At 48.2% G+C, this 13677-nt stretch overlaps 1 protein-coding gene across 1 annotated transcript in view; it reads right to left on the reverse strand.

Moving 5' to 3' along the window:
* MARCHF6 (membrane associated ring-CH-type finger 6) overlaps positions 1 to 13677 on the reverse strand; it is a 1340093-nt gene that overhangs the window by 520774 nt on the left and 805642 nt on the right. Inside the window, exon 19 of the mRNA XM_085606770.1 lies at positions 4958 to 5162. Coding sequence (XP_085462896.1) covers positions 4958 to 5162 — 205 coding nt within the window. The remainder of the gene's footprint in view (positions 1 to 4957; positions 5163 to 13677) is intronic.

A 13677-nucleotide genomic window follows, 5' to 3' on the forward strand; every position in this document is an offset into this window, starting at 1 on the left:
TTTGCCTAGTGTCTAGCTGGTTTTTCGACTTAGTTGGCCTGAGATCCTGCCATTCAGGGTCTCAGGCTGTCTGCTCTCTCTTTAAAATGGACTCCATGTACCCTAGGTACATAATCAATTGGTAAGGATCACCTTATTGGACCCTGTACAGTGTACCCTAGGTACCCAGGGCATAGGTGTACCCTAGGCCTCCCAGTGGCTGCAGCATGTATTATGCCACCCCTGGTCTGGCCTTCCAATCAGACACAACTGGCTGATCACTCAGCTGGGGCAAGGTTGTGTAATCACCCCTTGCTTAGATATAGTATGCCTATATCTACCCTTATATATAGACACATGTGTACCTATCAGTCACTCCTATGGCAGGCCTTAACAATCCTGGAGGCAGAGTGCTTGGTAACATGTGAGATGGTGCTCTAGCATGAGCTGAGCCTGTCTGCAGCTTTCGGAACCATGTCCTTATAGCTGTTCTATGATATAGCCTACCATATACTCTTAAAGTGCCTTATAATCTTAAACGGTTATGGTAACTATGGTTTGGCTTTATCAAAACATGTCGTGTAAGGTGTCTAACACTTTGGAATAATACCCCCATACCATTTCTGGTGATGAGGATATTATTCCTCCCTTCTAGAGGGAGAGACATGTTAAAATCCTACTTTGCTGTTTAACTCTAACCAAAGCCTCAGCATCACAAAATGGATGCTGCTGCCACGACACAAGTCTGACCTCCTGCAGCTGGGAGTGATCCCAGCCAGGGAGGCCTGGACAATAGGTTTCCTGCTTGGGGAGGTGCTAGCACCTCCCCAGACAGCCTTTAGTGTATCGGGGCAGGGTGGGCTGAAAGGAATGAGACATGCCTGGGGCACACAAGGTGGTCCTTGCATAGTCCAGTTCAAACCGGCGCGGGGGCACTCCAGCCCCAGCTCTGGCGCGAAACTGGACAAAGGGAAGTGGGTGTAACCACCCCCTCCCAGGTCCCACCCATAAGGCGTGACCTAGCAGGTATCCCAGCCCCCCAGATTAGTATAAGAGTGGGAGTTGGGCCTCAAGACTTTAGATTATCCTGAACCTGCAAACTTGAACAGAAACTCTGGACCTTCGACATTCGACGAAAGAAGAAGACTGAAGAATCTCCCTTGTAGCCAAGGAGTGGCTACCCTGTGCAAACAGGCACGATCAAGAGACTACCCTTTGCTTTGCCCACGTTCTACGAGGAACCGACTGCAGAGCCCGACCAGAGCCTTGACTTCCAGACTTCTCCGACCCTGATCCACATCCACAGCAAAGCTGAGATCCGTGGAGGCGACGAGCGACGTGGGACCGGATACCTGGGAAAAGTGGCTAGTAACTTAAAGCGCAGCTTCTGAGGCACCCTCGAAGTTGTGCACCGGGGATTGAGATGCCCCAACCCCAAGCACCATCTGCACCGAAGATCAGCCCCCCACACTCCGAGTCCTGCGTGGGGCCCTTCTGCATTTTCCTGCTTGCCGCGTCTGTCCGGTTGCTTGCCCGCTGGCTAGTGGCCTTTGTGACGACGCACCCTGAAATCTTCTGCGCTGGTTTGGCTCCTCCAGACTGGCTCCCGCTTCTCTGCAAAGAAGAAGCACCCCAGACCTTCCTGGTCTGCACCAGAAGCAAGTCCTCCGTTCTTCGTGGGTTCCGCTTGCCAAGGCTTGGTGAGTCCTAGTCCAACTTCGACGCCGCCGACAGCAAGAGCCTTCGTGGGACAGCTCGCCTCCTGGTCCTGGTCGTCCTCGACGCTTCCTGGTCCTCCTGGCTGCAGCGACAAGCTTCACCTTCACCTGCAATCTTCACGACATCGCCTGGTTCCTTCCTGGTTCCACGTGGTCACTGGCTAGTGACCTTGACTCTGTCCCTTCTGCTTGCAGGTTTCCTCTCTTCTTGATCCCAGCCTTGGGATCCACCGGACACTCTTCACTGACTGCCTGTCAGCATCTTTCTTCAGGCATCCATAGGAGTCGACGACGAAAACCGACGCATCTTCACCCCTATGCACCCGCAGCCTGTGGGCTAGGTAACTTGGGTACTCCGGTGCTCATCAGGATAGTGACTATCCTAGTGTCTAGTTTTCAAGTCTCAACTTCCTAGCTACTCCGGAAGTGTCCTAAATCTACCGTTTTCTAAACTGTACTATTGCTATTGACTTTTACGCATTACGCGTGAGTGTTTCCACTCTGCACACGAATCCCGTGGGCCTCCCACTTCCTAACTAACGCTAGTGTAGTGTAGCCCCAGCGATTCCCTAGGCCTAGGCCTATTCTATTTCCGTGACAGTGGTCCTTATACCACTTCCTTAGTATATGGTTTGCGTGGCCCCTAGGGCCTAACTGTATTACTTACCTGTGTGACTTAATGTATGCTTAAATAAGACTGTGTTGTACTTACCTCTAATCTCATAAAGAGTGCTGAGGGTTTGACTAGAATAAATACACTTTATTTTATATATATATCTGTTGTGGTGTCCTTTCATTTGGTATTCAAGGGATTATATATGGTATCACAGCTGGCTTCACATGCCATTCAGAGTTTAGCCTAAGACTGCTCTTGTCCATGCTACCACTAGGATAGCTGGTCTATAAGGTGGACTTTACAACCAATCACCATAAGGGTATTTGGACTGATATAAGGTGTACACTAGAACTAGTGACATCAGGCCAACTTCTCACACTATGCAGAACCTGCGGTTTGCAAAAGCACTGCAGGTAGGGAGACGAAGGACTTCTGGGTGCGACCACCACTTGGCGAGATAAGTTGGGAAGTTAAGGGTTGGTTAGGCACCGTCTGTTTGGGCACACAAGGCCGCGAGGCGTCGGGTGCAGGGGTTGTGGTAAGGGGGGCCTTCTGGATTTAGGCTGCAGGCGTCGGCTGGAGGCTTGAGGCAGATCAGGGGTTGCCAGATCTCTGGTCAGGATCGCCGGGTTGACCTTGTGGTGTTTTTCTACTCTAGCTCGGGCGGGGATCGGCGGGTGCACAGTGAGCTGGATTCATGATCTCCAGCTGCTGCCAGAGATTGCAGTTGAACAAATCCGGTGTTCACGGGAGAAGCAGTCTTTGGAAGTGAAGGCAGGCAGGCAGGTCCTCCGGGGTTTTCGAGGTTGCTGGCTGCAGGACAGACTGGGATTTCGCAGGAGCAGGTTCGAGGGGAGACAGGCCTATAGGGCTGGGGCCAAGTCAGTGGGCGTCTTCCTCTTGTTAGCTGGCTGTACGGCTGTTCAGTCCTTCTTTTCTTCTTGTTGTTTCTGGATCTGAGGAATCAAGGTTCAGGGTGCCCCCTAAATGCAAGATTTAGGGGCCTTACAGGTAGGTAAGGGCAGGGACCAATGGGTCCCTTCCCTGGGGTGGGTACACCCCCTATCATGCCACCCTCCAGTGGGAGGGGGGGCAGGAACCTGTTCCTGGTTGGTTGGGTCCCCACATCCTCAAGATGAAGGGGACTCAGAGTTGTGCTTCACCTCGCCTCCCCCACCTGAGGGGTGGAGTTGGCAGAGGTGGGCACACCTCTTTCCCTCACTGAAAGCAGCAAATGGTCTGGCAAGGCTCACAAAGGCGGCATGCCTTTGAAGCTTCCCCTTCGTGAACCCTTTCCATCCTGGGGGAGGAGGCTTGGCACCTCGTCCCAGGATGTGCATTGTTTCAGGCCCCCGAGAGCAGCAGGCTCTCGACCCAGGGGTCCAGAAACATGTCTGTTGGTGGCAGCCTAAGCTGCCACTCAGTCAGGTCACTATAAGTTGGTCGAGTTTCAGGGGGCATCTCTAAGATGCCCTCTGAGTGCATTTTACATTAAATGCCACACTGGCATCAGTGTAGGTTTAATGTGCTGAGAGGTTTGCTACCAAACTTCCCAGGTTGCAGTAAAGCCATTATAGAGCTCTGGAGTTCATAATGACTGACTTCCAGCTCTTAAATGCTTTACTGCACTTACAAGGTCCAAGAATGGACTTAGAATGTGTAGGGGTACAGTGCTCATGCAACTTTACCAGCACATGTGGACTAGTGCTCCCTGCTAGAGGGGTGACTTACCTAGGCCACAGGTAGTGGGTTGCAGGCAACGCACATAGGGATTTGTGCCATGTCAACTCTTCACTTTTCTCTGCACCAAAGCACGCAGCCTGCAATGGAAGTGTGTGGGTGTTAAGGTGCAGGGTCATTAAGAGTGGCTCAATAGGTGCTGCCGCCCTTAGAGGCCTTCCCTGGTCACAGTGCCCTAGGTACCCATGGTACTTTTTACAAGGGACTTACCTGTGGGCCATAGATGTGTCAATTGTGGTTACAAACGTACAGTTTTTGGAAAGAACACTGGCCCTGGGAACCCGATTTGCAGGGACCCAGGGCACATCAAGTCAAAGTGCATCAAGTGCTAGGTAAAACGTGGTAGGTAACCATGCAAAAAGGGGGACTTTACTACAGCTGGCAAAGGCTCAGACGTCATCCCAGAAACAACAACACAGAGCAGTAGAACGACATGCACTAAAGTTTCAAAAAAGTGCTGTCATTTCTCAGCCCAGAAAGCCCAACATACAGTTATTTTATAAAAAAGAAAAAAAGCATTACATTTAACAATTCATGATTTTGCGGGGCTCTATTAAGTTCTGTATTTAACATATCTAATTTTAAAAAGTTAAATATTTTGTATCCTAATTGCTCCAGGGTCCTGCTGGTGAGTACTTTTCAGTACTGTATTATTCTGCCAAATGTAATCTTTAGTTTTAATTTGCAACGAATGATTGGACAATCACAAGACAAGTCAGATATAATGGGTGAAAATGTTATAGTGGTTGAGTATCAAATAAATACCAAACAAAGAATAACAATGAAAGAAACAGTGGAGAAAACTTGCACCATAAATAATAGAACATTAGTCCATAATAATTGGTGCATCCTAAATAGAAGTTATATAGAATATATTCAAAACTGTTTCTTTTTGCGTATTTACCCTAAGTGGAAATTTGATGGGCTTATGATATGGTTGAAAGCCTACAGGACCTCCTTGCTGAAGTATGGCCTGGTGTGCTGCATGAAGGCCTTCTCCGACAACTGGAATAGCATTGTTATTGCGGGCATGCTGGTTGTTATTTGCTTGCTGGTTCACATTGTTATCACTCTCCTCTTGGTCGCCGAGCAAGTACGAATGAAGATCCCTTTGAAAAAAGAATATCAGTTAAGCACTTCCAAAAATAACAGTACAATGCAAACAATATGGAAAACATTTGTTTCTGTTTTTGGTCTGTGCTTTGGCCAAAATCGTTTTTTTCCAACAGGTCAGAAACAAACAATGGCTATTTTGATCAATATTGTGCTGTTTGACACTCGCTTCTTCAGAGCACTCCTAATTCAGTTATAGGACAAAAGGTTGAGGAAAGGGGTGGAATAGAGAGGAAGGCTGCAGGAGATTTGTGTGTTTTTCTGTCAAAGTTGGTGAACAAACGGAGATCACCATGTTCAGGTGTGCAACATCACAACTGAACAGCCACAATCATTTGCTGTAACACCGCAGGCTGGTTAAAAAGGACTCGATAATTAAAATTCTATGTCAGGACCGGAGGTGAGGACTAGGCTTATATTTCCTTGCTTTATTTTAACAGCAGCCATTCAAAGTATTAATCAACAGTAAGGAATATGCTACTCACCAGTATGCATCTATTCTTGGCATGTAGAGCTGCAGAGCCGCACACTTAGGATAGTAGATCGCCATCTGGTGTTGGGCTCGGATGCTTGCAGGTTGTTGTTGTCTTCGGAAGAAGTCTTTGGTCACGAGCTAGGTGACTCCTCCCTTGGACAACCGTGCGCATGGGCATCAACTCCATCGTTAGATTGTTTTTCGCCATGATGGGAAATGATGGAGTTTGCAAAAAAGAGCGAGATGTCCATGTGTGATGTCTAAGTAAGACAATTGCTGGAACAGATACAGGTCCCGGGGAGGTGGGTGGGCGTGTGTGGCTCTGCAGCTCTACATGCCAAGAACAGATGCATACTGGTAAGTAGCATATTCCGTTCGAGGCATATGAGCTGCAGACCACACACTTAGGATAGACTACATAGCAGTATCTCCCCTAGCGGTGGTCACCTGTATCAGTTGCGGCAGTTTGAAATAAAGTTTTAAGGACAGCCTGACCCACAGAAGCTTGTTGCTTTGCTTGTACATCAACACAATAGTGTTTAGTGAAGGTGTGTGTTGTAGACCATGTGGCTGCCTTACAAATATCTTCTAAGGGAATGTTTCCTAAGAATGCCATGGAAGCCCCTATTTTGCGTGTGGAATGCGCTCTAGGGGGAGCCGTTAGTGTGCGTTTAGCCTTTTGGTAGCATATTTGGATACATTTAACTATCCACCTAGCTATCCCAGATTTGGAAATGGGGTTGCCTTTATGTGGTGGAGAGAAAGCAACAAACAATTGTTTTGTTTTGTGGAATGATTTTGTTCTGTCAATGTAGTAAAGAAGGGCTCTTTTAACGTCTAAGGTATGAAGAGCTCTTTCAGCTACCGAGTCTGGATTTGGGAAGAACACTGGTAACTCTACTGATTGGTTGAGATTGAACGGAGATATGACTTTTGGAAAGAATTTCGGATTTGTTCTAAGAACCACTTTGTTACGGTGTAATTGTAAGAATGGTTCTTGTATGGTTAAAGCCTGGATCTCACTTACCCTTCTGAGGGATGTGATCGCGATGAGGAAAGCCGCTTTCCATGTGAGGAACTGTAGTTCGCATTTGTGCAGAGGTTCAAATGGGGGTCCCATGAGCCTTGTAAGAACAATGTTTAGATTCCATACTGGAGAGGGTGGTAATCTGGGAGGACTAATCCTTTTTAGTCCTTCCATGAAGGCTTTGATCGCCGGTACTCTGAAGAGTGACAAGTGTCTATTTTGTAACTAGGCTGCTAATGCTGCTAGGTGGAGACGTATGGAGGAATATGCCAAATTACATCTTTGCAAGTGTAGTAAGTAGCAAATGATGTCCTGGATGGATGCATCCAGTGGGTTTATACGATTATTAGTGCAGTAAATGGCAAATCTTTTCCATTTTACAGCATAGCAGGCTCTAGTGGTAGGTCTTCTGGCCTCTCTTATAACATTCATGCAGTCAGGTGGTAGGTTGAGGTAACCGAATTCTAGGACTTCAGAAGCCAGATCGCCAGGTTTAGTGGACGTGGATCTGGGTGTCTGATTTCTCCATGGTTCTGGGTTAATAAGGACAGGGGGAGATGCAGTTTTTGGTGTGGAACTAGCAAGAGTTCCAGTAGTGTTGGAAACCAGGGCTGGCGTGCCCATGTGGGAGCTACTAGGATCAGTTTGAGAGACTGTTGTCTGAGCTTGCGTACCACTAATGGAATGAGTGGGAGAGGCGGAAAAGCGTACGCAAATCTGCCTGACCAGTTTATCCATGTCGCATTGCCCTTTGACTCCGGGTGGGGAAACCTGGCGGCGAAGGTTGGGCATTTTGCGTGTGTGGCGAACAGATCTATGTCTGGTTGGCCCCATTGTTGGAAAAAGGGCAGTAGGACTTGAGGATGTAGTTCTCATTCGTGGATCTGTTGAGTTTGTCGACTTAACAGATCGGCAATCTGATTGTGAACCCCTGGAAGGTGTTCTGCAAGTAGATATATTTTCTGGGGAATGGCCCATCTCCAAATGTTCTGTGCGAGCTGGGACAGCTGGAGAGAATGTGTGTCTCCTTGTTTCTGTATGTAATACATGGCTGTCATGTTGTCTGTCCGGATGAGGACAGTTTTGTTCTGGAGATGGTGTTGGAATGATTTTAGTGCTAGGAACACTGCTAGCAGTTCCAGGTAATTGTCATGGAGCATTTTCTGTTGAGTGGTCCATTTGCCCAGAGTGGTGTGGCCGAGGAGATGGGCTCCCCATCCTATGAGCGATGCATCCGTTGTCAGCACTATCTGTGGAAGAGGCTCTAGGAACGGCCGCCCTTTGGAGAGGTTTGTTATATTTCACCATTTGAGAGAGCGATGTGTGCGACTGTCCACCAACACCAGATCCGTGAGTTGTCCGTGAGCCTGGTTCCACTGACGTGCTAGACATTCTTGCAAGAGACGCATTTGAAGTCTTGCATAAGGTACAATGAAGATGCATGACGCCATCATACCTATGAGTTGCATGAACACTCTTGCTGGAAGAGAGTGTTGGGTTTGGATTTTTGCGATAAGAGCTTGTATATTGGCTATCCTGGCTGGGCAGGGATATGCTAGGGCTGTGGAGTTGTTTATGGTGGCCCCTAGATACTGATGTATGTGAGAGGGTTGGAGATGAGATTTGGGATAGTTTATTGTGAATCCCAAGTGGTGTAAGATTTGGATGGTTTGGTGAGTGTGTAGAACACATTTGTTGAATGACTTGGCTTTTATTAGCCAGTCGTCTAGATACGGGAAGACATGAATTTGTTGCCTTCTGAGATGTGCTGCTACTACTGCTAGGCATATTGTGAATACTCTGGGTGCAGTTGTTACTCCGAATGTAAGGACTGTAAACTGGTAGTGTTGTCCGTCCACCACAAACCTTAAATACTTTTTGTGGGCAGGATGTATGGGAATGTGGGAGTAGGCATCCTTGAGATCTAGTGTGGCAAGGAAATCGCCTTGTTGCAGTAGTGGGAGCACTTGTTGAAGAGTGATCATGTGGAAATGATCTGAGTTGATATACAGATTTAGGGGTCTGAGGTCGAGTATTGGTCTTAGAGTCCCGTCCTTTTTGGGGATTAAGAAGTAGAGTGAGTATACCCCTGTACCCTGATGTTCTAAGGGAACTGGTTCTATTGCGTGTTTTTGAAGCAATGAAAGAACCTCTTGTTTGAGAAGTGTAAGATGGTCTTGTGACATGGAACGCTGTTTGGGCGGTATGTGGGGTGGAGTAGTTGTGAGTTCCAGGCAGTAACCATACTGGATAATTTGTCTTACCCACTTGTCTGTTGTGATGGAGTTCCAGACAGGTAGGAACTGTTTTAGTCTTCCCCGACCGGAGTGGAATGGTCTCGGGGGGAGTGGAGGAAAGTCACTGTTTTGTGGCAGGGGAGGTCCGAGGGTTGTGATTACCTCGACCTATCCTCTTGTTGTTGTTTCCTCTGTATCCGCCTCTAAAATATCCTTTACTGGGGGATGTTTATGTAGTGGTTTTGAATGTAGAGGAGGTGTCTGTCCCCATATTTTTAGAGGCTCCTCTATAGAAGGAGCGCCGAAAGGAGCCACGTGGTTGGGGAGACTGTAATGCTCCCATGGACTTAGCCGTGGCATGTCGTCGAAGGAGCACACTTGTGTTAATTGCTCTAGAGGCGGTGTCTGCGGCGTCAAGCGCACATTTAATTGCTGCATATGAAATAAGTTTTCCCTCCTGAATAAGGTAATTTGCCTAGGTTTTATATTGGTCTGGCAGATGTTGTAAGAGAGTCTTATTGATCGCAGTGGGCCCTGTCATAGCGTGCTAGGAGGGCTTGGGTGTTGGCAATACGCCAATGATTAGCGGCTTGTGCTGCTACTCTTTTGCCAGAGGCTTCTAACAGTTTGGATTCTTTGTCTGGGGGTGGTGTATCTCCTGTGGTTTGGGCGTTGGCGTGTTTCCGGGCATTGGAAACGACCAAAGAATCCAAAGAGATTTGCCCTTTGATGTAATTAGGATCTTCAGGGGCAGGCCTATATTTCTTTTCGATCCGTGGGTTGAGAACCCTGGCACGAATGGGGTCTTTAAAGTCTTCGGGGGCGTTTTATGACTCCTTTAATCATGGGCAGAATTTGGACAGACTTTTGAGGCTGTTCGAAAGTGTCTAATAGGAAGTCTTCCTCTGGTGTGTCTGAGTGTATTGTGATGCCGTGGTATAGTGCTGCTCTATTTAATAATTGGCCAAACCCCAGGTGATCGTCAGGAGGCGATGGTTTAGAGGGATATGGCTGAGGGTCAGGCATGTCTGGTAAAGGGAATGCCCAATCATCCAACGGTGAGGTGTCTGGATCCGTGAATGGATCATGAGGGTCACCCCCAACCCCTAGGTCATCATCATCATTCTGAGGAGGTGGTGTATGTGATGGAGAGGGTATAGGTAAGGGTGGTGTAGGCAGAGGGGGTGGGATATAAGGCAGTATAGGAGAGGAAGGAGGGATAGGGGATGTTGCAGAGTCCTTCCTGTTTACAGGAACTGGGGCAGGTGGTGTGTCCAGCTTCCGTTTTTTACATGGCACTGCGGTGACATGTCCAGTCTTGGGGTTGATATGAATCTTTTTCTGCCTGGGATCTGGATGAAAAAGTTCTTGTTCTTCAGGAACATTCTTTGGTACCGATTTTTTCGGTTCCGATCGAGGTTTTGGTTGATCGGTGGATTGTTTGGCTTTAGGAGGCATATGAGAGTCCTTAGCCGGTGGTTTCGGTACCGGTGATGTTTTCGGTGCCGATGTCGGTTTCGGAGCCGAAGGTGTATCTGTAGGCTTGGGAACCTTCGGTGCCGGTTTGTCTATTGGCCTTGGTGTTTTCGGGGCTGAAGGCTTGGAGACTATTTCGGTGCCGAGTGGTCTTTTGTCTTCGGTGCCGAGGGTGCCGGTTGGACAATGACATGCGGTTTGCTCGGTCCCGAGCTACCGGAAGGCTTATGTTTCTTCGGAGCCGAGCCCGGAGGCGGGGCTTCTGAAGGGTATTTTCGGTCTCGACTGGGGCCAGCAGGTTGAAGTCTTGACCAATGCCTTTGGATTTGGTGGGGTTGGGGGCAGGGGCAGTAGTATTCACACGTTGCCCAGGAGTGATGGGGTCATCTGAGTCGTCTGCTTCGGAAATTATTTGTAGGTCTTCGGAATCTTCTTCCGGGACATTGGGGCCTTCATCAAAGATGTCCTCTGGTTCCGGAGCTGTTCTCTGTGCCATGATGTGTCGTCGGGCCCTTCGATCTCGAATGGTCTTTTTGGATCGAAAGGATGCGCAGGCTGGACAGCTGGACTCGTCGTGTTCCGATGATAGGCACAGGTTGCAGACTTTGTGGTGGTCACTGTGCGGAAATTTTGCTCCACACTGGGGGCATTTTTTGAAAGGCGTCCTTTCCATGAGCTGTAGGCCTCACGGCGTGGATAGGCCCAGCGGCCCGCGTCGACGTCCGGAATCGAGCAGATGAAATTGATGTCGAGGATGAAGGTGCTTCGATGTTTTGTGTGAAGTTTTGCGCTTCGAAAAGCTTGGAATTGATATTTACAACCGGAGCGGAAAAGTTGCATCCGAACCCAATGGTGGAAAAAAACAATCTAACGATGGAGTTGATGCCCATGCGCACTGTCGTCCAAGGGAGGAGTCACCTATCTCGTGACCAAAGACTTCTTCTGAAGACAACAACAACCTGCAAGCATCCATCCCAACACCAGATGGCGATCTACTATCCTAAGTGTGTGGTCTGCAGCTCATATGCCTTGAACGCTACATTTCCCATCATTCCTTGGGAAATCAAAACAAACGGATCCTCTAATCAGAGTGGCGCCCATCCTTCAACAATCCCCGTTGATGCTCTGTCCTCTTTCTTTGCTGCTCCAGCAGCCTTCAGATAACTATTCACTTCTCCTGTATTTCTTTGTTTAACTTTGATGGTATTTGTACGGTTTGCCCTGTACTCATGTGTTTTTGCTGCCTACCTTGCTCCCACAATTGGGAAGGGGGAGGTGGGGTTTGTTAATTGAATTACAATAGTTGTTTGCCCAGCATTTCATACGCAGCAGCGGGCCGCTTTGACCTGGCTCACCAGGTATGGTATACCGAGAATATTCAGGAGGAGAGCTGGAATTAGCCAAACATTTAAACAATAGATAAATCATCAGGTGAACGTACACATTGATTAGTCAACAGATATGCGGTGAAGGGGGCCCAAATGTCTTTAGGTCTGGACGGTAGTGGAAGTTCCTCTGAATCCTGGGTCAGCTGATCTCTAGAATATGTGATGTCCTCTAAGCATAAGCTGGAATTTGGGGACACCTCTGCCCTCCCAGTTTTGAACCACTTTCCTTTTTGCTAGCAAGAGTGCAACCGCCACCAGTCTCCGGTTCTGTGGCTTCAAGTGTCCACTAAGACCCAAAAGACTCAGTTGCGGGGCTGCAGCCCACCGGCTCCAAGACCATGTCTGATAACGCCTTAGTAACGGGTAATCAAAATTTGTGTACTCTTTCGCAATAGCACGCCAGATCAGCGTCTCACCTTTTGCATCGCCTGCAGTTGGCTGTCTCTCTCAAACCAAATCTGTGCAATTGCTTGGGGGAATAGTACAGTTGTTGTACATATTTAAAATGGATAATCCGCAAATTACAGTTAGCCGTTAAATATCTTTTTAAAGTGCAGCAGGATTCTCAATCTTTCCCTGTTATTGGAGTGCCAAGTACTGCCTTCCATCTCTCCATTCCTCTGCTGTGTTGCGGGGCAGTGACTGCCTGCATTGCGTTATATAATCGGGTGATCAGTTTAGTGCGGCAAGAGCTGGTGAGCATAATCTGTAGCGGTTTCAGTGTCAGTGGTGCAGCTGAGTCTAGTGAGTTTATGGTTTTGAGGGGTACTGGTGCTCCTCGCTTGCAACGCCTCTAAGGCAATGAACATACCTTCCGGATATGCGTCACCCAAACTGACAATCCCTGAATCAGCTAAAATAGAAAGCACTTTAGGCTCCTGTGCCACAGAGATGTAAGGGTGGTATGCCAATGGCAGTGCAGGGGCATACAGTTACAGTTTACCCACTCGTGCCGCTAGCGATTGTCAAGCCTTGACTGTACAATCTATCGCGCTCGTTACCCGCCGGTGACATTATTAGAGTGTACGTGGTAGCATAGCAGTTAGTGGCATTGGATATGCACCCTCTGCTGCTACTGTCACATGGGGTAGGAAAGGCGGGGGATAGTACCAATAATGTGCGAAGTGCACTAGTACACACAGGTAATGTACATATAAGTCAGGGGCCCCAAATCCTACCTGTGCATATGGTCTGGTAAGGACATCCCAGTGGCACAGAGGCTGTTTCCCCGCCCATACCAATCTACATAGAACAGAGCGCCAAGAGGCAAAGAAAACTTTAGACAGGCTGAGGGGGACGTTAGTGAATAGATGAAGAAATCTAGGAAGAACCACCATTTTTAAAACCGCCACCCTGTCCGACAGTGGCAAAGGCAGTGTAATCCAGCGCTCTACTTGTTCCTCAACCTTCACCAGCGCACGGCCATAATTTTCTCTCTGAACAATTTCGGGGTCCCTATTAATCCAAACCCTCAGATATCTGACTGGCTCGACACTCCAGATTGTGGACATAAAGCACTATATTGTCCCCATACGATATAGCCAGCGGGTGCTCCTGAAATCTCAGCGCAGCGTCCGCATGTCTCCGACGCACTCTACATGCAAGGGTTCCAGCACAAGGGCGAACAGTAATGTGGATACTGAACATCCCTGACGTGTTCCCCTGCATATTGGGATGAGTGCAGAATGACTGATTAATCCAGACTCTGGCTACCGGTACAATGACGGTGATTAATCCAGACTCTGGCTACCGGTGCTGTATAAAGTAAGTCTAACCAGGGCGTAAATGCATAAGGCATTCCCATGCGATGCAGCACATCAAACAAACTTCCACTGAACGGAGTCAAATGAATTGGCTGCATCTAATAGCACAGCCGCACCTTTAGTATCGGTCAAGATGATGTAGAAC

This window comes from Triturus cristatus, chromosome 5_2, assembly GCF_964204655.1.
Source record: "Triturus cristatus chromosome 5_2, aTriCri1.1, whole genome shotgun sequence".
NCBI classification, from domain to species: Eukaryota; Metazoa; Chordata; class Amphibia; order Caudata; family Salamandridae; genus Triturus; species Triturus cristatus.